Below are 26,412 nucleotides of genomic sequence, written 5' to 3' on the forward strand. Positions count from 1 at the left end.
AGAAATGATTTATGGCTGTTCTGTTTTGGCAGAGGTTTTCTGGATTTTAAGCAGACACTGCGTTCCTTTGCTATGTGTGGGTGTAGACTTTTTTAAAACTTGCCCTGTTTTATATTCAGTGACTGTAACTTTACTTCTATTTCAGAGCCCTCAATTTTTACCGTTATACAAGAATCAGGATCTTGAACTCTACTGCTAAGACTTTTTCTTTAAAATAGATATTACTTATGTCCTGCAGTGAACTTCCTTTGGGACAGTGCCCTTGTTCCCATTATGATTTTTTCTTACTCAAGTCTTATGGGATTACTTAAACTATACTAAATTTGTTTTTCTTTACATTATATATTATTCTTTTCCACCGCTTTGTGTTTCAGGGCCCGATTCACACAGCAGTGGAGGAATGTGATTTATATTTAAACTATAATACCATCTTTCATTTCCAAAGTTGTTCATAAGACTTGCAGACTGTTTCTTGCCTGATCTATAACCTTGTAAAGGTCAGTCAAGGATGCACCCTTATCTACCTCATTAGGATTTGTACAAGAACTGTTTGTCTAGTGATATATCCAATGTATTTATTTATCTATGTATGTTCTGTACCCCAGGTAACTGAGATTTCAGAGAAATAACTCCCAGGATGAGTGTATTTAGATGAGCTTTTACATTATGAAGTTGTTTAGTTTTTTATGTACCTTGCATGACCGTATTTCATGTTGCCTCACAACAAAGGACAGTGCCTTTCTAGGCAACTGCCTAGTTTGCCCTAATTTGTTTAAATTATCTTCTCTTTCACCGCATAAGACATACCTTGTTAGCTTTCTTATTTGGGGCCATTATCTGACTGCAAGCTTTCACAATTTATCATTTTCTATTACCTGCATTTGAAATCTTTTCCCCCTACTTTAAAAATAGCTATTGTTTTCCTCCTTATTTCAGCCACATGAGGAATGCTTCTCAATCACATATCTACCATTTAGATATCTTCTTTGTTATGCAAGCTATTAATTAGTTTTCTTAGGACAAGTGTAGAACTTTCTTTTCACTAATTTTCATTGTCAAAATTCAGATGCTGATGTTATTTTTATTTCTCCATAATATGTTTTTCTATAACATGAAATGTGCCTATCTAATGATTTTAAGCAGAGGCTTAAACCTGGTTACCCAATGAAGAGAAAACTACCATGCTAAAGATTTACAGATATGTTTGAATTATAGGGAGTCAAATTGTGAAGAACATGGATGAAAATTCCCATTCATTCTTGGGTACTTCTATGTGAAAGGTTACTGAGAAGTTTGGACATTGTAAAAGTTATTTGCTGCCAATGTGCAAGTTTTGTGATAATCACATGCCAGAAGTGCATGCTCATATACTAAGTAGCATGTCTGGAAAGTACACTGTACGTTAGTTAGAAGGTCTGTAGAAGTGAATATATGTGGAAGTGTTTGAACAGGAATATGTATATGAATTATGATATCCTCTTTTGGGATAGGCCAAAATATTAATTGCCTTTATTCTGAATTAATTATCACTTGAACTGTATAAAGCATAAAATCTGAGCACAGAATTGAGCTAATGACATTTTGTTAAGGATTTGACCAGACATTAAATGAATTGTTATCCTTTATGACCTGAGGCCTAGATAGAGGCCCTCACTGCCCTGCTCTGTTTAATTGATTTATTGTTTGGAGTCATTTTTTCCAGGTTCGTAAAACTGTCCTTTCACCTTAGTTGACACCTTCCGGTACAAGCAGGACACCACATCATTTGATCCCTGACTGTGTGACCACTACCAGCACTAGTCTTCGCTGCAATTGTGTTAGGACTGCTGTTTCACAATTCCAGAACCAAGCCTGACCACTGCGGTCTCCTCTGTCCTCAGGACTGTCTGCCTATCACTGCAATGAACTTTTTTTAAAGTGACACTTCCTGGACTGCTTTCTAGTTGTGCACACTTATGGACTCTTTCTTATTTTCTTCTTCATGTACTTAGTATTTGGTTTTCTCTATATTGCTCTTATTTTGTTATGGTGTCTCATGTATTGTTTCAGGTTGCCAAAGACATGATACTAAGGTTCAAATTGTTAATCGTCCATCCATTCCTTGGTCCATCCATTCCTCATGAAACATTTCTTTATTAACTTAACAAAGCCCTTCACCATCTTATGTGTGAAAGGCCACAGGCTCTCAGCCCTTTTGGCCTTTCAAGAGGGAAATGGTACAATGTATATTTCTCCCTATTCTAGACTTGTTATATGGTACTAGGCCTGTAATATGGCCCTGTTAGCCCTTTTAGTTTTCCTAGCCTCACTGTTCTCAGCATATTTTTTTACTCACTTCCTGTAGCTGTATGTTTCTCAAGAATCTGTAACCCTATATTATTTAAAAACATTACTACTTTAAAAGAGACAATCCTTTTAGTAACAGGCTATGGAAACATGAATAGTTGGTTAGATTGGGTTAGATATACCACTAACCTCACGTTGTTTCCTTTCCACTTACCTAGCATAATGACCCTAATGGCGTGCTTTGTATTCTGTCACTTTTCAGCAATTCACCTATTATTAATACTATTTTGATGCTATAGGAGTCCCAAGGGCGGTGCCAGATGAGTTTATAGCTAGAAACCAGATTGCTGAAGGATTTGAATTCTCACTGTTTTGGTGGTCAACTATAAATAAAAATGTTGATTGGATTAATTATATATATTATAATCAACAATGTTTTATCACAATGAATTTGGAAAATGGAAAAACTTTATTTTGTTTGGTTTAACCACTATTATTATTATCATTGCTATTTTTGCTTTATTTGGCTGTTATATTATATCATGTATACGTAGTTTACTGCAACGCTTTATTGAAACTGCGTTAACTAAGAAAATGACTGCAGAACCTGCTTATGTATTGTATGAGCAGTGGTGTGCTGGTAAATTTTTAACAACAGGCTCTCTCCCCAGTCCAACTCAGCGCCCCCCCCCCCCCCCGTCCACCTCTGCGCCCCCCCAAAAAATTGCAGAGCTGGCTATAGCGGGGGAGGGGGGCAATGCATTACTCTTTCCAGGAAAAAAAATTAAATGATCCCAGGTTCCAATCTAATTCATGTTTAATGTGGGATAAAATGCCATAAATAAGTAAATAAATATAAACTTTTAATGTTGAGCACCTGATTCTCAAAGTGAACATATTCCAAACACTATAATGAAAATAAAATGATTTTTTTTCTACCTTTGTTGTCTGGTGACTGTTTTTCTGATCATGCTGGCCCAGTATCTGATTCTGCTGCTATCTGTCCTCTTAACTCCGTTTCCAGGGCTTCCTTTCCATTTATTTCTTTCCTCCTTTCTTCTTCATTTCTGGTCCTCAGCTTCTGCCTATTTTCTTCATCCATGTGCAGTTTTTCTCCTCTCTTCCTTTTCCCTCATCTCATCTCCTTCCTCACTCTTCTCTTCCCTCCATCCATGTCCAGCATTTCTTCTCTCTCCCCTCCTCTCCCCTGCCCTGCATGCACTCATACCCAGCGACCCTCCTCTGCCCTGCCCTGCATGCACCCAGATGTCTAGCAGTGACCCTCCTCTCCCCTGCATGCACCCATGTGCAGCAGTGACCCTCTTTTCCCCTGCCCTGCATGCACCCATGTCCAGCAGTGTACCCTCCTCTCCCCTGCCCTGCATGCACCCATGTCCAGCAGTGACCCTCCTCTCCCCTGCCCTGCATGCACCCATACCCAGCGACCCTCCTCTGCCCTGCCCTGCATGCACCCAGATGTCTAGCAGTGACCCTCCTCTCCCCTGCATGCACCCATGTGCAGCAGTGACCCTCCTTTCCCCTGCCCTGCATGCACCCATGTCCAGCAGTGACCCTCCTCTCCCCTGCCCTGCATGCACCCATACCCAGCGACCCTCCTCTGCCCTGCCCTGCATGCACCCAGATGTCTAGCAGTGACCCTCCTTTCCCCTGCACTGCATGCACCCATGTCCAGCAGTGTACCCTCCTCTCCCCTGCCCTGCATGCACCCATGTCCAGCAGTGACCCTCCTCTCCCCTGCCCTGCATGCACCCATACCCAGCGACCCTCCTCTGCCCTGCCCTGCATGCACCCAGATGTCTAGCAGTGACCCTCCTCTCCCCTGCATGCACCCATGTGCAGCAGTGACCCTCCTTTCCCCTGCCCTGCATGCACCCATGTCCAGCAGTGTACCCTCCTCTCCCCTGCCCTGCATGCATCCATGTCCAGCAGTGACCCTCCTCTCCCCTGCCCTGCATGCACCCATACCCAGCGACCCTCCTCTGCCCTGCCCTGCATGCACCCAGATGTCCAGCAGTGACCCTTCTCTCCCCTGCATGCACTCATGTCCAGCAGTGACCCTCCTTTCCCCTGCTCTGCATGCACCCATGTCCAGCAGTGTACCCTCCTCTCCCCTGCCCTGCATGCACCCATGTCCAGCAGTGACCCTCCTCTCCCCTGCCCTGCATGCACCCATACCCAGCGACCCTCTTCTGCCCTGCCCTGCATGCACCCAGATGTCCAGCAGTGACCCTTCTCTCCCCTGCATGCACCCATGTCCAGTAGTGACCCTCCTTTCCCCTGCCCTGCATGCACCCATGTCCAGCAGCCCCCTCCATCCACCCATGCCCAGCAGCGACTCTCTTTTCCCCCCTGCCATCCCCTCCCGAGTTGTTTTATGAAATTCTTCTTCTTCTCCTCCCTCCCTCCCTCCCGATCCGGTCCCTCACTGCGCGCCCGCTTGTTTTTTAAATTCTTCGCTTCCAGCGCCGAGTCGCCGACTGTCCTGAGTCCTCCCTTGCTGATTCGCGCTTCAAAATGGCCACCGAGACTTCAGCCGAAGTCTCGCGAGGCCGCCTCTGGAAGTCTCGGCGGCCATTTTTAAAGTGCAAATCGGCAAGGGAGGACTCAGGACAGTCGGCGACTCGGTGCTGGAAGCGAAGTATTTAAAAAACAAGCGGGCGGTGAGGCGGATCCGGAGGGAGGGAGGAGAGCCAGAGCCGGCTCGCTATTTGCAACAACCGGCTCACAAGCCGGAAGAAAATTTAACAACCGGCTCTTGCGAGCCGGTGCGAGCCGGCTCCAGCACACCACTGTGTATGAGCGTTTAAAAGTTAGAACTACTGATAGTGACGATATCTCTGTATAATCTAGCTAACATCTATTTAACCATTGCACACTCGTAGATAGCTAGAGATGTTGTTCACATGTGTTTTAAACATTTTAAATATTTAGTCTAGGTGTACTATAGAACTAATGTATTAGGAACATCCAGATATGTGCCTGACCATGTTAGTTGTTTCTGCCCACCTTGTTCATTTTGGCTTTGTGTATTTAAATTTGTCTGGCCACTGTGGCCAAACCATTTTTGTGATTCACCTTTGTGATGGGTTATACGCCATTTATGCAGGAAACTGAACTCGCCATATTTACTGCTCATGAGGTAGTATGGCGATGACGAGTAAGTTAGGATTCCCATCCTGCTTATGGGACTTGAATGGCCTATCACCTAAGACAGCCTACTACAGGGGCACTAATAGCGTATCTTATTAACTAATATGGTAGCTGGTACAGTCCAGTACAGAAACAGAGGCGAGACACAGGTCCTAGGTGCAGGACTAGGCTGTGGTTCATGTTTCCGGTGACTTATGTGTCGCAACCTTTTACCAAACACAGATAACAAAAATTGGGTTTCTTTGCATAGCCAGAGGGAACAAAGCCCACTACCCAAGTTCAATGTGAAGCCCTTCCAGGAAGGCCTTCAAGTGGGGAGATGAAGAAATAGCAGCATGGTTATGGATCAAGGGATGTTGCTAAAGGTGAAGGCCGATCAAACTAAGGCCGATCAAACTACCAGACATGACTGTAGCTAGAATGGTATGTGAACAGGAGTTCAGGAAACAGAACATGAGATAATAGAAATGTAGCAGGGAGTTTTTGGCTGAACAACACAAGAGAAAAAGATGATGAGTGAGAAGAATGAACTAATGTTTTCTGAAAGGGCTTTGTACAGACACAGCATATAAGCAGCAGCCTGATTAGTGAATGTTTGAGACAGTCTCGGCCAATACTTTTGTATAAGCAGAACTGTTCTCCTATGAGAAAATTTATATTGATTTTGTATACTCTGTTGGTAAGTTAATAAATTGCTTTTCTCATATGTGGCCTGGTCTTTTATCATTCTGATCTTTTACTGGGATATGTATGATTATTGGGATAGTTGTAAAAAGACCAAATTCTTATTTACACTCTCTAATCACAATATTATAAACGAGATCTTTAACTGATTACCTGACAAGCATCAATCTCTCCATGCACATAACCAGCACAAAACATTTTTGGTGTGATCTGGTTCCTGTAGAATTCAGGTCCATTGCATACAGCACTAGGGATGATTGGTACATTTGCTTCTTGTAAAACGTCAGCTGGCTTCCCTGAGAAGCAAAAAATGCAGAAGCAGAGCATCAGAGAGAAGGGGTGAAGAAGGGATGCCAGAAAGGGAGAGGGGCAGGGACGTCAGAGCAGAGATGAGGAGGAAATGCCAGAAGAGGAGAGGAGGAGGAATGTCAGAGAAAGGGAATGAGGAGATGATGCCAGAAGGAGAGAGGGGCAGGAATGTCAGAAAGAGGGAATGTAGAGGAGATGCCAGAAGGGGGAGAGGGTCAGAGAAAGGGAATGAAGAGGCGATGACAGAAGGGGAGAGGGACAGAGTGTAAGAAGGAGGGGATGTGGAGGAGATGCAGGAGTGTCAGAGAAATGGAATGAAGAGGAGATGCAGTAAGGGACAGCCAGACAGATAATCAGAAAAGATATGAGGAGGACCAATAGGAGAAGCAGAGCATCAGAGGAACAGAATCAAGAGGACATTCCGGTATGGCAGGAAGTTAGCAACAGAAAGGACTTACAAAATTCCATTATACTCATACAGACCCTTGTTATATCCAGAATGCTGTTTGCCACCCTCAGTACAGTGAATTGCATACAACACTATCTCACAGATAGCCACATTACAAACACTACAGAGTAACCACACTCACTAGGTGCTATAATTGGACTAATAGCACTGTGTTGTATTAGTAAAAGTACAAAGTAAAAGTACGTGCTACAATACATTTTATTACTTTTACTTGTTACCGAGTACAAGACAAGCATGAGTACTTTTACTTGTAATGAAGTATTATCTGAGACAGTTTTAAGTACTTTTACCTTGTTACATACTGCTTTGTTACAAGTAAAAGGCTGAAGTACTAAATTTTCCCCCTCCTCCTTTTCACATGGCTCTGACATCTTCCCTCCCGCTTTCCCCCCATGGGTCCTTAAAATTTTCCTTCAGTCTCCAGCAGTTGCAGCAGTTAAGAGGTCTCTCTATTTTGCAATTTTTTCTTTCCTCACTCTGTGTGTCTGGCAATAGCATTACTCTCCCTCCCCTCATGCAGTTCTTAAAACTTATCTTCCCTTCCCTAGCTGTCAGCCATAGCCATTAATATAGACAATCTCTGACGGACTACAAGGTTGCAGCAGTGAAGACAGGCAAACCTCCAGCGGACTCTGGGGCCTTCTTTCTGACGTATCCCACCTCCTCCGAATGGGTGGGATGTGGCAGAGAGAATGCGACATAACCTGCCGGAGGTTGCCTGTTCACTGCTGGGACCTTGCAGCCTACCCGAGGTTGTTTACGTCAACCACTGCAGCTCTCTCCTTGCTGCCTATCTTGCCATTCAGTTCCTCAATACTGCGACTTTGCATTGGAAAAAAAAAGTTTTAAGCAGGCAGGTACCTACGGGTGGGCCCTTCTCCCCGGCCTTGTTTCCTGCTGCTCAAGAGTTGAGAGCCTCTGCTATAGCTGCAGCTTCCCTTAGCTCTGTCTCTACTCCAGCCAAGGTAAAAAAAAAAAAAAGTTTTATTTGTAATGCTGGTGGGCTTTTGGGTGGGGGATTGCTGGATTGGGAAGGGATGGCTGATGTCATTATGCCAGACTATGGGGGAGGGGGAGGACAGGGCAGGGTTGATGCTGGGCTACATGGAGGAATGGAGGAGTAGGGAAGGGCAGTGGCACCCAGTAGAAAAAGGAAAACATGATTAGATACTTGTTGTTTATCATTTGTTATGGGACTTTTTTATTATATGATTAATTAAATGGAAATATGTTAATTTACTCTGTTCACTCCTGTGATACAACTGCCATTAGCAGTATATCATATTTAATAAACAAACACACATTTTGTAGTCGCAGTACTTTTTATTTTTTACCTAGGCACTTTTTTACTTGAGTACATTTTAAATGCAATTTTCAATGTACTTTTTACTTTTACTTAAGTAACAAAATATGCAGTTATCTTTACTTTAACAACACTGAATATACTACAGACGACACATGTCACACTCACCATAGTACATAGTGTTTCCCCAGCCAGTCACAGTGCAGGTTTTTCCATCAACAAGATGTTGCCCCAAAGCAGGGAGGCACGTTGGCTGGATAAACTCTGAATGGAGAGAAAAAAACAAAACAAAAGGCGGTATATGCCAAAAATATGCACACTCCATACACTCAGGTTATTAGAACATATGAAAAGCCATGCTGAGTCAGACCAAGGCCATTGAACCTAACATCTCAGCAGTGGTTGGAATGGGTCACAAAAACATAGGTCCCAAAAAAGTACATCTATTTTTTATAGTTCATTTCCAGGAGTAAGCAATGGCTCTCCTAGGTGTATCTGGTTAATAATTTTTTCATGGACTTTTCTTCCAGGAACTTGTCCAAACATTTTTTGAACCTTGTTATGTTGCTCACCTTGACCACATCTTCTGGCAACAGATTTCACGGTTTAATTATCTGCTGCATGAAAACAAAATTTGTACAATCCCTTTCCAACCTGCTGGTTATTAGTTTCATGGAGTATCCTCTTTTTTTTGTGTTCTTTGAGAGGTCAAACACCCTTTCCTTATTTAACCATTCCATCCCAATCATAATTTTATAAACGTCTATCATATTCTTTCTCAGTCATCTTTTCTCCAAGCTCTAAGATCTCTAACCTGTTTAGACAGAAAGGTGTTTTATTCCCTTTATCTTTTTTTCACACTTTTCCAGTTGCACTATTTTTTTCAGTTGCACCATCCAGAATTGCACACAGAGGCCTAATATTCTGTTTTGTTCTCCATCTGTTTTTAAACAATCGCTAATATTTTAACATTCTCAGTTTTGCTCTCTATCCTTAACATTTTTAGCAGCCACAATATACATGAGTACATAATTATTGCCACACTGGGACACACCAAAGGTCCATCAAGCCCAGCATCCTGTTTCCAAACAGTGGCCAATTCAGGTCACAAATATCTGGCAAGATCCCAAAAAAGTTCAATACATTTTATGCTGCTTATCCCCGAAATAAGCAGTGGATTTTCCCCAAGTCATTTTATTAATGGTCTATGGACTTTTCCTTTAGGAAGCTGTCCAAGCCTTTTTAAAATCCCGCTAAGCTAACTGCTTTTACCATATTTTCTGGCAACGATATCCAGAGTTTAATTACACGTTGAGTGAAGCAATATTTTCTCTGATTTGTTTTAAATTTACTACTTTGTAGCTTCATTGCATGCCCCCTACTCCTAGTATTTTTGGAGAGAGTAAACAAATGATTCACGTCTACCTGTTCCACTCCACTCATTATTTTATAGACCTCTATCATATCTCCCCTCAGCCGCCTTTTCTCCAAGCTGAAGAGCCCTAGCCGCTTTAGCCTTTCCTCATAGGGAAGTCGTCCCGTCCCCTTTATCTTTTTCGTCGCCCTTCTCTGCACCTTTTCCAATTCCACTATATCTTTTTAGAGATGCGGCGACCAGAATTGAACACAATATTTGAGGTGTGGTCGCACCATGGAGCGATACAAAGGCATTATAACATCCTCATTTTTGTTTTCCATTCCTTTCCTAATAATACCTAACATTCTATTTGCTTTATTAGCCACAGCAACACACTGAGCAGAGGGTTTCAACGTATCATCAACGACGACGCCTAGATCCCTTTCTTGGTCATGACTCCTAATGTGAAACCTTGCATTACATAGCTATAATTCAGGTTCCTCTTTCCCACATGCATCACTTTGCACTTGCTCACATTAAACGTCATCTGCCATTTAGATGCCCAGTCTCGTAAGGTCCTCTTGTAATTTTTCACAATCCTCTTGCGATTTAACAATTTTGAATAACTTTGTGTCATCAGCAAATTTAATTACCTCACTAGTTACTCCCATCTCTAGATCATTTATAAATATGTTAAAAAGCAGCGGTCTCAGCACAGACCCCTCGGTAACCCCACTATCTTCATTGAGAATACTGAGCATTTAACCCTATTCTGTTTTCTATTTTTTCACCAGTTTTTAATTCACAATAGGACCTCCTATCCCATGACTCTCCAATGTCCTCTGAAGTCTTTCATGGGGTACTTTGCCAAACGCCTTTTGAAAATCCAGATACACAATATCAACTGGCTCACCTTTATCCACGTTTGTTCACCCCTTCAAAGAAATGTAATAGATTGGTGACGTGCGATTTCCCTTCACTAAATCCATATTTGCTTTGTCTCATTAATTCATGCTTTTGAATATGCTCTGTAATTTTGTTCTTTATAATAGTCTCTACCATTTTGCCCGGCACCGATGTCAAGCTCAGCGATCTATAATTTCCTGGATCTCCTCTGGAACCCTTTAAAAAAAATTGGTGTTACATTGGCCACCTTCCAATCTTCCGGTACCATGCTCAATTATCCATGACTTCTCAGATCTTTTTCTTGGATGATGACTCTATTAATATATTAACTTATTAATTGTAAACTGCTTTGATTGTTCAACTGAACAGCGATATAGCAAGTGATAGAATAAACAAACATTACAATTAAAGAGCATATACACAAAATATATTCCCAGACTATAATAAAAACAAACAGCAAGGTGTACAACGTACACAAATTCTATATACATCACACCCTTTCTACAAAATTTTACTGGCTACCAGTACAATGTGTCTGACCTTCAAAATCCTTAAAGGAAAAGGGTCAGAGTACTTGAAGAACAGGACTTCCCTCTACACACTTCCAAGGTCATTAAATTCCCAAGGAGTATCCCTAATCACACCCTCTCCAAAGGACATCACTTGATGTGACACCTGCCATGAAGTCTTCTCTGGAGTAGCTCCCACACTCTAGAATGCGCTTCTTGAAATTCACTCAGCACAAGACCATTTCTGCTTCAGGAAGCAGGTGAAAGCTTTGCTCTTCTCTCAAGCCTTTAATTGAAGCAGCAACTAGCTTGCTAGTCTCACACACAAAAAGACAACAGTGGCTGCTAATACAGTAGGTAGCTGGACTTGCTTATCCACTCCTACCCTAGCTGAGATAATTTTCATGTACTTTTCTGACTCCATATGCAACTTAAATAAGTCCTCTTATTCTCTAACTCCTGTGATTTTATCTTAGCTGTCTATATGCTCCACCTTCATTTAGACCCTATGATGTCTATTAAGTTGTTTTATTGTGTACTGTGTTGACATTGTAAGAGAGATAAGGGTCTCGACAGGACAAAGACTGAAGCTCAGGCATTCCTCTGGCAGTTGAAATTGTCACTAGGAACACAGTATTTAGAGTAAAGTCCTTAATCAGAGCCAACTTGAGACCATAAAACAGGAAGGAGTCTCCAGCTGAACCTTTAGAGAGTTCAGCACCAACCCCTGGTCGAACCCCTGATTTAGAAACCCAAGAACCTCAGGAATCTGCACCTTCCAAGGGGAAGGTGAAAGCTAGGCACACCAGCTCTCAAAGACCTTCCAAACCCGGAACAGGCCTAGGAAGAGGAAAATTTGTATGCCTTAAGCAAGGCAGCAATCATGAGAACCTTTTCTTTTCTGAGCGCCACCTGGCAAGGGAAAACCATAAACCAAAAGGGATCCAGATTCTCTAAATTTAGTTTCTTTGAAGCCTTGGAATGTGCAGGTGTGGGCGTCTTTTGAGGCGTGGCTACCGGCACGTCCAGGATTTGTAAATTTATGAGAGGGTATTTAAACATAGTCTCCTTGAAGCCGTGGTATGCGCATGTGTGGGCGTCTTTCAGGCGTTGCCACCAGCACATCCAGGATTGTAGAATGTTTGGCCACTTGTAGAGCCGGTAAGAGTTTACAATATTGGGTTTTAAATAGGGTTGAAATAATGTTTGGTAAATACAAATGTATGTTATTATTGTTGTTTATTTAGATTACTGACCCCTGAAGACGCAAAATTTGCGAAACACGATCGTGTAGGGTCTGTGTACAATTGTTTCAGTAAACAAATGAGAGGACGGCTTCAGTGAAGCAGTTTGAAATTCAAGGAACAGATTCAACATTAGTCCCGTGAAGAGTGGAATCACGGTGAATGGAACTACTGTCATTCAGTATCACAGCACACAGTAAATCAGTTGTGGTTTACGATGGAATATAAATCTTGCTTTAAACCTGCTGTGGTGGGTAATTGACTTAATTAATGGACTGATCTTCACACGGCTACAGAGAGTCTACATCAGGTTATGAACAGATTAAGATAAGATCGTAATGAAGAAAAAGTGCTTTGACTGACAGTGTAATTAACAAGTTTCACACCAGTGTTGTTGTTGAAAAAGTATATTTTGTTAAAAGATTACAAGTGATACTATGATTCTGGGAATTCTAATGTTATAGAGTTTGATATTAGTTTTATAGATTTGAATTAGAGTGAAAGGATGAATGAATGAATGATAGAGATATGGGGATTTTAGACAATAATTGTTAAGTTTATGAGATTAATTGATGCAATAAAGATAAATATATGTGCAATAGTTGTTGAGTATAGAGCATATAACAATGGAGATAGTGCCTCCCTGATGGGGATATTGAGGTAAGCCTTCAAGATGTTGAGGAGGTCAGATTTATCTAAGGTGAACTGAAGAGATCACGAAGATGAGAATCTCCATCTGAAAGTGCTGGACTTTGAGAGGCAGGTGTTTAATCCTCTATGGACCAGGATCAGACTAAAAGAACCACCTTTCTTTGGGACCACAAAATAAATGGAGCAACATCCCCTGTCCCTGCTCTGTGGACAGAGAAGGCTCCACTACTCTCAGCTCCAGCTCCAGGAGGTGCTGCAACATAAGCGTGACTGCTTGTCTCTGTATCTTTGAGCCACAGGGAGATGATATGAGGGGTCTGGCATACCCTAATTGGGTAGTCCTGTGTGCCCCAACTACAACAGAGGGTCCTGAATCCCCTCTCCTTTTGGGGCCTCTCTTGCATGAACCTTAGTTTCTCGAGGCCACTGGGAGCTCTTCTGTCTTTACTCGGGCAGCTGGAAAGGCAAAGCATCTTCCATGCCCTTAACTGACTGCTCCAAATCCTTACCAAGAGCAGCCAGTCCTGAAGGAACAACTGGCTGATGAGTTTCTTAGGGGCCATATTCACTGCCCAGTTGTGAAGGTATGGCCGCTTCAGGCCCACAAGTGGCGAAGCTATGGCAGCCTCAGGCCTACCACTCACATAGTGAGATGAAGGTGCACAAGTCATACAAGACACCAACCAAGAAAACAGCCCCTGACCAAGTGAGAAACTTCAGGGGATTTGGGCAAACTGCTGGAACCAACGCAGCACAGCCCTTTTCACGTAATCAGCACATATAGTAGCCAGCACACTAGCAGCACTAGTGAAAAAACAGAGAATAAACTGTTATTCCACCGTTATCCCTTTTTATGAAACTCCTTGAAAATTGAGCTACCCTGCACAGGAACAGCAGTCTTTTAAAAAATATTTTTGTCCCAGTCGTGACCACAGCATCCACCTTAGGTACCCCCAAGTATGTCCATATCCTTGGGAGCAAGAGGATACAACCGGTCCAAAACCTGGGACTCCGACTCTGCCAGCATCAAGCGGTAAGAGCTTTATAAAGCAGAAAAGATTCAGGTGTTCTTCCAAACCTTCCAAAATGGGGTCATCCTCCGATGAGTCATCCTCCCAAGTAGAGAGACCAAGAGCCTCCAATACTGAATCAATCTGACAGGAAGCTCTTCCCACCGCATAAAGCGAATGAAGGAGAAGAGGGGGGATCAGGTCCCAAAGGTTCCCTGTATCTCCAAAAGTGGAGTCCAACCCTGCTGGAAATTCCATGAGTACATGGTACCCCCAGAGTCATTTGGACTGTGGGAGGGGCCCCTCTGTGGTCCTGCAGAGGAAGGGGAACCAGCCTCAGAGGCTAAAGCCTGTTTAAAAAGGAGAAAAAGATGCTGGACAACTGGAATTCAGGGCCTCACTGGGACTCCTTCACTCCAAGGATGGACCTGAGGTGAGACGATAGACACCAGTCTTTACTCCCCAAGAAGCAGAAATACAGAGGCAGAAGAAAAATTGCTTGCACTCAAAATGACTGTCGTTCCCACCAAAATAACAGGACTGCTGGTTCCACAGTCTCTGAGCATAGTCTCCAGAGTCATGTGGGCACTTCTCCTTAGACTGTTTCTGAAATCAGAAACTATCACAGGAGGGGCACAGGGCAGGCAACTGGCAGCTGTATAGAGCTTCCAGCCGGGTGGGAATGCCTAGCCAAAGCGCTTTGACCTGCCAATCTGTACGAGCTGATCGCAGTCTGACTTGTTCCAAGTGTGCTGCATCTCTAAAGGCTGCAAAGGCAGCTTTCTTTTTTCTTTTAAACAACTTAATTCCCTTTTCAGGGGCAAGCTGAACCAGACAAACCGAGCCAAGTTTTTTGCATGGAGCTCCAGGGGAGGCGGAGGGGGGAGAACGCACCCAAGAAAGTGCAAGGGCAACAGGGGGGAGGGGTTGGGGATCATCATCCCCCATGGCAGGGCCAACCTATAAAGCTCACCTTGTGGTTCCTATCAAGCATTGACTGGGGGCAGCAGTCTGTGGTTCCGGAAACCTGGAAGCCAGCCGTTAGACAACCAAGCTGTGAACAAAATTACAGAGCATATTCAAAAGCATGGATTAATGAGACAAAGTCAACATGGATTTAGTGAAGGGAAATCTTGCCTCACCAATCTACTACATGTGGATAAAGGGGAGCCGGTTGATATTGTGTATCTGGATTTTCAGAAGGCGTTTGACAAAGTACCTCTTGAAAGACTCCAGAGGAAATTGGAGAGTCATGGGATAGGAGGTACTGTTCTATTGTGGATTAAAAACGGGTTTAAAGATAGAAATCAGAGTAGGGTTAAATGGTCAGTATTCTCAATGGAGAAGGATAGTTAGTGGGCTTCTCCAGGGCTCTGTGCTGGGACCACTGCTTTTTAACATATTTATAAATGACCTAGAGATGGGAGTAACTAGTGAGGTAATTAAATTTGCTGATGACACAAAGTTATTCAAAGTCGTTAAATCGCAGGAGGATTGTGAAAAATTACAAGCGGACCTTACGAAACTGGGAATCTAAATGGCAGATGACGTTAAATGTGAGCAAGTGTAAAGTGATGCATGTGGGAAAGAGGAACCCGAATTATAGCTATGTCATGCAAGGTTCCACGTTAGGAGTCACCAAGAAAGGGATTTAGGTGTCGTCGTTGATGTTACATTGAGACCTTCTGCTCAGTGTGCTGCTGTGGCTAAGAAAGCAAATAGAATGTTAGGTATTATTAGGAAAGGAATGGAAAACAAAAATGAGGATGTTATAATGCCTTTGTATCGCTCCATGGTGCGACCGCACCTCAAATATTGTATTCAATTCTGGTCGCCGCATCTCAAAAAAGATATAGTGGAATTGGAAAAGGTGCAGAGAAAAGCGACGAAAAAGATAAACGGGATGGGACGACTTCCCTATGAGGAAAGGCTAAAGCGGCTAGGGCTCTTCAGCTTGGAGAAAAGGCGGCTGAGGGGAGATATGATAGAGGTCTATAAAATAATGAGTGGAGTTGAACGGGTAGATGTGAAGCGTCTGTTCACGCTTTCCAAAATACTAGAACTAGGGGGCATGCGATGAAGCTATAATGTAGTAAATTTCAAACAAATCAGAGAAACGTTTTCTTCACTCAACGGGTAATTAAACTCTGGAATTCATTGCCAGAGAATGTGGTAAAGGCAGTTAGCTTAGCGGAGTTTAAAAAAGGTTTGGACGGCTTCCTAAAGGAAAAGTCCATAGACCGTTATTAAATGGACTAGGGGAAAATCCACTATTTCTGGGATAAGCAGTATAAAATGTTTTGTACATTTTTGGGATCTTGCCGGGTATCTGTGACCTGGATTGGCCACTGTTGGAGGCAGGATGCTGGGCTTGATGGACCTTTGGTCTTTCCCAGTATGGTAATACTTATGTACTGCTGGGAGCTAGGCCAGATACCAGGAGCAATAGCCTGACTAACCTACCCTCTGCTGAGGTAGAGAAAATACTGGAGCTTTCCACTGAGCACAGCCCCCTTTGTACTAGTGAGATCACTGTGAAAGATATCTCTCTCTGCTGGCAGGAAAGGATAATATCCACTTGCTCAGGATAGTACAGCCCAGATGCTAAGGAAATGCCATTTGAGAATCGTTTACCACTGAGTAACTAGCCACAGACTTATACAATGTGACTATATTTAGCTGTATTTATTTATTTATTTATTGGGATTTATTAACTGCCTTTATGAATAGATGAATAAAATAAATGTATTTAGCTCTAATAAAAAAATAGCATTCTAGCAGCAACAGAAGACTGTTTGAACACACTTGATTTTTTTTTAAATATGTGCATAGTTTACATATACAGGTTTTTCAGCATTCATCGAGGTAGTACAAATACATACATATTCCTCATCTTCACCCCGTCCCAATCTGTGAAGGACACAACCCCATGTGTATGATCAACACTGATCACCTTTCCAAGCAAGGCCCAGCGTTTAGATTTGAACTGGACAGTCCTTCTTGCCCACCTCCCATCCGGACCCCCAGCTAGGTCTGGCACTATCCATGAGCAGCAATATTCCTTTAAGGTCTGCCACAAGGACCTTCAGGATATCTTACCATTGCTGCCTTCAAGTTAGCTCCATATTGTCCCTGCACCAGAATATGCATAAAACTTGCAGTAGGCATGCCCTTGATGCTGATCTTACAAACCACAAGTATTGCATAAGAAGCAGTGGCAATGTGAATTTTGAAGATGATCATAGTGCAGGCATAATGTGGTACCATGCTGGGAAGGTCAGAGAGGGAGGGAGGGAATGAAAAAGAGGAATCAGGCAAGTGGTTGGGTTGGGGAGGGAAGAGAACGAGAGGGACAAACAGGAGGCATATGTTAGGGTAAGTCTAGTAGGAGAATGAGAACTTGGATTGGAGGCAAGTAGGTGCAAGGGGGAAGAAACTGCAAGACCTGGTAGATGTGAAGGGAGAAAGATGCCTTGAGAGGAAAGAGTGAGGACTCTGGGAGAGCGAATGGGAGATGGGAAAGAAGAGGGACTTGGAGGATAAATGGGTCCTTTAAGTCCTGGGGGATTGCAAGATCACACAGAAAGTAGGTGGAGTTTGTGTGATCAAATATGTGGGACTACTGTATGGGCTTTGGAACATGCCTAGCCTATTACTGGAGAAGCAAAAATTGTTATCCAATCACCCCATTCAACTCATTCACCTTTACAAAGTCTTTTGACAGGGGTATTTAATTCCTCAACCATTTCTAGAAATTGATTGATGAAGTGGACTTTGTACTGTTCCAGCAGAGGGGTACAAATAGAACGTGAATGTAGACCAGACCCCATTAGTGAGTTACTGATTTCAGTGATTATTGAAATGGGAGCCACCCATATCTGTGATGCATCTAATGGTAAGATAAAATCTCCATTCATATTACCTGTGATAGAAGAAGCCATAAGAAAAGTAAAGGAATTTTTACCTACCCAAGTTTGGGCCATAGATGGAACATCAGTAGTACACATAGGAACTAGCTGCAGCAATTTCAGCACAAGGAAACTGTATTACAACTATATATTTACCAGCTAATACTTCTTACGGAAAGCAGAATTGGAAGCTTTGCTGTTAGTATTGAAGTATATGAAAGAAAACAAATTGTTAGCCATGCCAACATTATTGATAATAGATTCCAAGTACTTAGAATCAGTACTAGCAGGAGGTTTACACTTTTGGGTGCAAAAACAGTTACTTCCACCACTAGGAAGTAGAACAAATACTTTGTTCCATTCTCCTATAAGATATTTTGAAAGTTGGAAAGAGATAGCTGAAATATTAAAAGATGCAGAGGTGTCACCTAGTGTAGTGCATGTACCAGCACACACTAACATTAGATCAGCAATTCATGATTTAAATAGGGAAGTGGATCTGAAGGTGAGATCCTTAATCCCTACAACTGTGATAACTAGATCAGGAGTAGATACAGAACAGAAAGAGAATAGACAGAAGTCCGTACAGGATTCTCCTACACCACTGACAGAAAAGGAGAGTGATCAGACTTAAAGTGGAAATTAACATGACAAGCACATTCCTTAGAATATCCAGGAATAAAGGGAACCTTATATAGGGTCCAACAGGCAGGAAGATGGCCTGGAATGAAGGAACAAATAAGGGAGTATGTGCAAAACTATTTGCCTTGCTTGCAAAATAATGCTCCTTCTAATTCAACATCACCAATATTATTACAGCAGAGAAGAACAGGACCATGGTTTAGGGTACAAATAGATTTTACTAAAGGATTGCCACAATCTAAGGAGAGATATCAATATCTGCTAACAGTAGTAGATTTATTTAGTGGATGGCTGGAAGCTTTCCCATGTGAGAGACATATTGCCGAAGCAGCTGCAAAATTATTGTTTGAACAGGTAATTTTTACATTTGGAACCCCACAGATTATAGATTCAGATATGGGTCCAGCATTTGTGGGAGAAGTGTTTAAGCACATGCTAAAAGCTTTGGGAATAACATTTCTATTGCATATTCCATATCATCCTGAATCATCAGGTATTGCCGAAAGATATAACAAATCAGTGAAAGAACTTTGAAGAAGTTAGTGACAAGGTCAGGAAAAGACTGTCCAAGGCATTTGCCTATAATACTTGCTTCTATAAGATCATTTCCACAAGCAGCCAGAGGAGGTGTATCACCATATCAGTGTTTAATGGGTACAGATATGCCGCTCTGTGTGAATTCCACTTTCTTCAAGGATTTGGAAGAAGAGAAGGTATTATCAACTTCAGTATTGCAGAACGTGAAACAACTGTGCTGGGATAAGGAAACCCTTCACAGTAGAGTAAAAGCATGTATAAAGGAAGCTGAAAATGAACAGGGGCCAAAACAAGAAAATCCTTATAAAGAAGATTTAGTTATGTGGAGACGAATGGGTCCTAAAAAGCACAGTTTACAAAGTAACTGGAAAGGTCCTTATCTTGTAGTACATGTTCTAGGACTTAATGTTGTTGGCATTGTTTTTAATACCACTGACAAAAGAAATATCTACATATTTCCCAGTTGAAGAAGGTAAAGCAGGATGACTAACCTGTGTGGTAGTACCTGTGCAGTCATGCTTGTGTTGGGAATCCTAATTTTGTGGGTGACCACCTGTTTGCCTGATTACCTAGATGACAACATTCCAGTTACCAGAATTTCTGCTATACTGCTATCACAAAGAATGTCCAGAAATGATTTATGTGTTTGGAGAGGGCATGGAAAATATAGTACTTGGATAGAGACTTTACCTAATGAAACTGAACTAAAGAACCTTGTCTTATCTTCTGCAGACATTTTATTTCTCTGGTATACAAACACCTTTTGGAATCTGATATTGAGAAGAAAAGATACTCAAGAAATTCAGCAATGTACAGCTGTGACATCAACCAAGAAATCAGGAAAATGAAGTTGCAAGATGAATATTTCAGTGAACAATGAGAAGGGGGAGGGGGGGCTAGTCTGAAAGGATGGGCTCCACCTTAGCCAGGGTGGGAACAGGCTGCTGACATCGGCATTTTAAAAGAGCAGCTTTTAAACTAGAAACTGGGGGAAGGCAGACAATCACTCAAAAGCGAGCAGTTCGGAATAAGGTATCTTTCAAAGATAACACCAAAACAGGGAAGATAGGGCACCCAATAGCAAGGTTGCAATACAGAGAATAATAGACCAGGAGTCTTTAAATAAAAAGCAGACAGATTTTCAAGATTGCACATTATCACTGTCAACTGCTGAGCAAGATATAAATAGGAACAATGAACATAGTCTGAAATGTCTATATGCGAATGCCAAAAGCCTAAGAAATAAATGGGAGAGTTAGAACATATTATACTAAATGAAAAAATAGATATAATAGGCACTTCTGAGACCTGTAGAAGAAGGATAACCAGTGGGACACTGTCATACCAGGACACAAATTATATCGCAGTGATAGGGTTAATCAAATTGGTGGATGGTTAGAATTATATGCTAAGGAGGGCCTTAAATTGAATAGACTAAAAATTCTACAGAACACAAAAAACATCTTGGAATCCCTATAGATTGAAATTCCATGTGTAAAGGGGAAAAAGATTGTGATAGAAGTGTACTACCGTCCACCTGGCCAGGATGAAGAGATAGATGTAGAAATGTTATCAGAAATTAGGGAGCCTAACAAACTGGGGAACATGTTAATAATGGGTGATTTCAATTACCCCGATATTGACTGGATAAATGTAACATCAGTGCATGCTAGAGAGATGAAATTCCTTGATGGACTCAAGGACTGCTTTATGAAGCAGCTGGTTCAGGAGTCAACAAGAGAAAGAACAATTCTAGACCTAGACCTTAGTGGAGCAAATGATCTGGTGAAGGAGGTAATGATGCTGGTGCCTCTTGATAACACTGATCATTACATGATCATATTTGATATAAGCTCTGAAGTACAAATAGGATATCCAATACATTAGAATGGTTAAAAAGGTGAGGTAAGGAAGCTATCAGGTACAAACTAAGATTGTGAGTCCTCCTGGGACAGAGAAATATCCAGAGTACCTGAATGTAACTCACTTTGAGCTACTACTGAAAAAGGTGTGAGCAAAATCCAAATAAATAAATAAATATTAGAGCTAAATCTTTCAGAAGATGGAAGAAGGATCCAACTGAAAATAATAGGAAACTACATCAAGAATGACAAATCAAATGCAAACCTCTGATAAGGAAGGCAAAGAGAGACTTTGAAAAGATGATTGCATTGTAGGCAAAAACACACAGTAAAAGCTTTTTTTAGGTATATTACAAACAAGAAGCCGGCAAAAGAATCGGTTGGACTGCTAGATGACCAAGAGGTAAAAGGGGCACTCAGGGAAGACAAGGCCATAGCGGAGAGATTAAATGAATTCTTTGCTTCGGTCTTCACAGAGGAAGATGTGGGAGAGATACTGGTGCCAGAAATGGTATTCAATGCTGACGAGTCAGAGAAACTGAATCAAATTTCTGTAAGATGTAATGGAGCAATTTGACAAATTCAAGAGTAGAAAAATCGCCAGGACCGGATGGTATACATCCCAGAGTATTGATAGAATTGAAAAATGAACTTGCAGAACTATTGTTAGTAATATGTAACTTATCTTCAAAATCAAGCATGGTACCGGAAGATTGGAGGGTGGCCAATGTAACGCTGATTTTTTAAAAGTGTTCAAGAGGTGATCCGGGATATCACAAACCAGTGAGCCTGACATCGGTGCAAAATGGTAGAGACTATTATAAAGAACAAAATTACAGAGCATATTCAAAAGCATGGATTAATAAGAAAAAGTCAACATGGATTTAGTGAAAGGAAAAGCGAAGATAATTACCTGTAGCAGGTATTCTCCGAGGTCAGCAGGCTGATTATTCTCACAAGTGAGTCAGCGATCCGCGCCTGCCTGGGAACTGGCATTCTGTATAGCAAAACCTTTGCTAGAGCCTTCTGAGCACGACACGTGTCCGAACGCATATGCGCAGAGTGCCTTCCCGTCCGTGCTCCTCAGTTAAGTGAAAAGCATAAGTAAGAAAGAGAAAAGACAACTCCAAGTGGAGGTGGGTGGGTTTGTGAGAATAATTAGTCTGCTGTCCTCGGAGAATACCTGCTACAGGTAAGTATCTTTGCTTTCTCCAAGGACAAGCAAGCTGTAATATTCTCACCAGTGGGGTATCCCTAGCATCCAAGCTCACCCAAAACAATGAACACTGGTCAATTGGGCCTCGCAATGGCGAGGACATAACGTAGAATAACCTAAAACTATATACAAACTAGCTGAGAATGCAACCTGGAACAAAACAAAATGGGCCTAGGAGGGTGGAGTTGGATTCTAAACCCCAAACAGATTCTGCAACACTGACTGCCCAAACCGACTGTTGCGTCAGGCATCCTGCTGAAGGCAGTAATGAGATGTGAATGTGTGGACTGAAGACCATGTGGCAGCTTTGCAAATCTCTTCAACTTTAAGTGAGCCACCGACGCAGCCATAGCTCTGACATTATGAGCCGTGACATGACCCTCCAGAGTCAGCCCACCTTGGGCGTAAGCAAGAAGGAAATGTAATCTGCTAGCCAATTGGAAATGGTGTGTTTACCGATGGCGATTCCCCTCCTGTTGGGAATAAAAGAAACAAACAACTGGGCGGACTATCTGAAGGGCTTTGTCTGCTCCATGTAAAAGGCCAATGCTCTCTTGCAGTCCAGGGTAAAAAATGTTGGCAGGACAATTGACTGGTTCAGATGGAATTCCGGCACCACTTTCAGCAGAAACTAAGGGTGTGTGCGGAGGACTACTCTATTGTGATGAAACTTAGTATAAGGTGCATCCACTCCTAAGGTTACTTCCTGTTCTGGGGCAGAGGGAGCTGCAGCGAACCAGCGAAGTTAGCGTAGTGAACTCGGAGCCCACAGACGCGCACCGCGGCACCCCCCCCAGCGGCGTGCACCCGGGGGAGAGGTGTCATTTCGTGCGGGGGGGGGGGGGCGCATCGGCGATCTGCCCCGGGTGTCATTGAGGGTAGGAACGCCACTGAGTACTTCAGGTGGCAGGAATTCAGTGGCTCAAAAGGAGGTTTCATCAGCTGGGTAAGAACAACGTTGAGATCCCATGACACTGTTTGACAGGGGGCTTTGACAAAAGCAAACCTCTCATGAAGCGAACAACTAAAGGCTGTCCAGAAATAGGATTGCCTTCTACACAGTGGCGTTCCTAGGGGGGGCTGACACCCGGGGCGGATTGCCAATGTGCCCCGCCCCCCCCGGTGCAGCGCCCCCCGGATGCAGCGCGACCCCCCCGGCGAAAGGACACCCCCCACGAAGGAACCCCCCCCCTCTGGGTGCACGCCGCTGTGGGGGTGCCGCGCGCGCCTGTCCTCCGTTCGTTCCATACTTCTTCTCTGCCCCGGAACAGGAAGTAACCTGTTCCGGGGCAGAGAAGAAGCATGGAACGAACGGAGGACAGGTGCGCGCGGCACCCCCCCAGCGGTGTGCACCCAGGGCGGACCGCACCCACCGCCCCCCCCTAGGAACGCCACTGCTTCTACACGCTGATGATAAGCACTGATTGCACTGAGGTGAACCTTTACAGAGTTGGTTGTGAGACCAGATTCTGACAAGTATAGAAGGTATTCAAGCAGGGTCTGTGTAGGACAAGAAAGGGGATCTATGGCCTTGCTGTCACACCAGATGGCAAACCTCCTTCATTGCTGAAGTTTCTTTGTTTGTTTTTTTTTCTTGTTCTTCCACTATGCCTCACACTAAGAGAAAGGGGACAGTAAGGACTTTACCATTACCTGCCCTTACTTCCTCCCAGATACAGCAAGCCCTAGATGGCTTCGCACTCTGGTGCCCACAGATTAGTACCAGAGTGGGTTCCTGCTTTGAGCGTTGAGGGAGGAACCTCGACGCTCCAGGATCACAAGACAACGCTCTCACCTCCGGATACCGAAGCACCACCATGCCCTGCCGTGATGTGGGAAGAGAAGATGGGCCCCAGCCTTGCGGAAGTCGCTCAGATTGGTACCTGTGGTAATGGCTTTTCCTCAGAGCGTTCTGCGGTGGTTCTTGTGACCTCGGATAGGAAGGGATTGTTGAACCCTCACATGGTGGTCACGCTAGACACCCTCTGGCAGACAATCGAGAGACTGAATTCCTCAGTTACAAAGAGGGGCATAATCGAACGGAAACGCCTATCTCCATGGGCGTTTATCTCCGAGAACGGGTCCGTGAAGGGGCGGGCCAAACCGTATTTTCGAAAAAATGGACGTTTTTGAGCTGGGCGTTTTTTTTTAGCGATAATGGAAACTAAAAGCGCCCAGCCAAAAACATCCTAATCCAAGCCATTTGGTCGTGGGAGGGGACAGGATTCGTAGTACACTCGCCCCCCTGATATGCCAGGACACCAACTGGGCACCCTAGGTCAGTGCGGTGGACTTCAGAAAAAGCTCCCACATGCATAGCTCCCTTACCACGGGTGCTGAGCTCCCAACCTCCCTCCCCCAAAACCCACAAATGTACAACACTACCATAGCTCTTAGGGGTGAAGGGGGCACCTACATGTGGGTACAGTGGGTTTTGGAGGCCTCCCATTTACCAGCACAAGTGTTACAGGTGTGGGGGGGGGGGGGGGAATGGGCCTGGGTCCACCTGGCCACCACCAAACCTTCTCCTCTTCTTCATCCTATAACCCACTCTCTCAACCAACCAACCCAGGCCTCCTTCTCCTCTTTTCCTGATATCACCGAAAAGGAAACCGCCCATCTCCTCTCCTCCTCGAAATCCACCACCTGTTCCTCAGACCCCATCCCCACCAACCTACTTAGCACCATCGCTCCTACTATCACCCCCACCATCTGTCATATCCTCAACCTCTCTCTCTCCACTGCAACTGTCCCTGACACCTTCAAGCATGTTGTGGTCACACCACTCCTCAAAAAACCATCTTTTGACCCTACCTGTCCCTCCAACTACTGCCCCATTTCCCTCCTACCCTTCCTCTCCAAGATACTTGAACGCGCCGTTCACGACCGCTGCATTGATTTTCTCTCCTCTCATGCCATCCTCAATCCGCTTCAATCCGGCTTTCGCCCCCTACACTCGACAGAAACGGCACTATCTAACGTCTGCAATGACCTGTTCCTCGCCAAATCTAAAGGTCACTACTCCATCCTCATCCTCCTCGACCTATCCGCTGCTTTTGACACTGTCAATCACAACCTACTTCTTGACACACTGTCCTCCTTTGGGTTCCAGGGCTCTGTCCTCTCCTGGTTCTCCTCTTATCTCTCCCATCGTACCTTCAGAGTACACTCTCATGGTTCGTCCTCCTCCCCTATCCCGCTCTCTGTTGGAGTTCCTCAGGGATCTGTCCTTGGGCCCCTCCTCTTTTCAATCTACACCTCTTCCTTAGGCTCCCTGATCTCATCTCATGGTTTCCACTATCATCTTTATGCTGATGACACCCAGCTGTATCTCTCCACACCAGACATCACTGCGGAAACCCAGGCCAAAGTATCGGCCTGCTTATCCGACATTGCTGCCTGGATGTCCAACCGCCACCTGAAACTGAACATGGCCAAGACTGAACTTATTGTTTTCCCACCCAAACCCACTTCTCCTCTCCCTTCACTCTCTATCTCAGTTGATAACACCTTCATCATCCCCGTCTTATCTGCCCGCAACCTTGGTGTCATCTTCGACTCCTCCCTCTCCTTCTCTGCGCATATCCAGCAGATAGCCAAGACCTGTCGCTTCTTCCTCTACAACATTAGCAAAATTCGCCCCTTCCTCTCTGAGCACACCACCTGAACTCTCATCTACTCTCTCATTACCTCTCGCCTTGACTACTGCAACCTACTTCTCACCAGCCTCCCACTTAGCCACCTATCCCTCCTTCAGTCCATCCAGAACTCTGCCGCACGTTTTATCTTCCGCCTTGACCGATATACTCATATCACCCCTCTCCTCAAGTCACTTCACTGGCTTCCGATCAGATACCGCATACAGTTCAAGCTTCTCCTACTAACCTACAAATGCACTCGATCTGCAGCCCCTCCCTACCTCTCTACCCTCATCTCCCCTTACGTCCCTACCCGTAACCTCCGCTCTCAAGACAAATCCCTCCTTTCAGTACCCTTCTCCACCACCGCCAACTCTAGGCTCCGCCCTTTCTGCCTCGCCTCACCCCATGCTTGGAACAAACTCCCTGAGCCCATACGCCAGGCCCCCTCCCTACCCATCTTCAAATCATTGCTCAAAGCCCACCTCTTCAATGTCGCTTTCGGCACCTAATCACAACACCTCTACTCAGGAAATCTAGACTACCCCAACTTGACATTTCGTCCTTTAGATTGTAAGCTCTTCTGAGCAGGGACCGTCCTTAGTTATTAATTTGTATAGTGCTGCGTAACCCTAGTAGCGCTTTAGAAATGTTAAGTAGTAGTAGTGAAGTGCACTGCGGTACCCACTAAAAGTGCTCCAGGGACCTGC

At 43.8% G+C, this 26,412-nt stretch overlaps 1 protein-coding gene across 1 annotated transcript in view; it reads right to left on the bottom strand.

Annotated features, from left to right (window-relative positions):
- Positions 1–26,412, bottom strand: part of HPN (hepsin) — a 639,182-nt gene that overhangs the window by 8,781 nt on the left and 603,989 nt on the right. Inside the window, exons 10-11 of the mRNA XM_030213574.1 lie at positions 8,391–8,486; positions 6,295–6,437 (exon numbers count right to left, since the gene is read on the bottom strand). Of these exons, the coding sequence (XP_030069434.1) occupies positions 6,295–6,437; positions 8,391–8,486 (239 nt within the window). The remainder of the gene's footprint in view (positions 1–6,294; positions 6,438–8,390; positions 8,487–26,412) is intronic.

This window comes from Microcaecilia unicolor, chromosome 8 (genome assembly GCF_901765095.1).
Source record: "Microcaecilia unicolor chromosome 8, aMicUni1.1, whole genome shotgun sequence".
Lineage (NCBI taxonomy): Eukaryota > Metazoa > Chordata > Amphibia > Gymnophiona > Siphonopidae > Microcaecilia > Microcaecilia unicolor.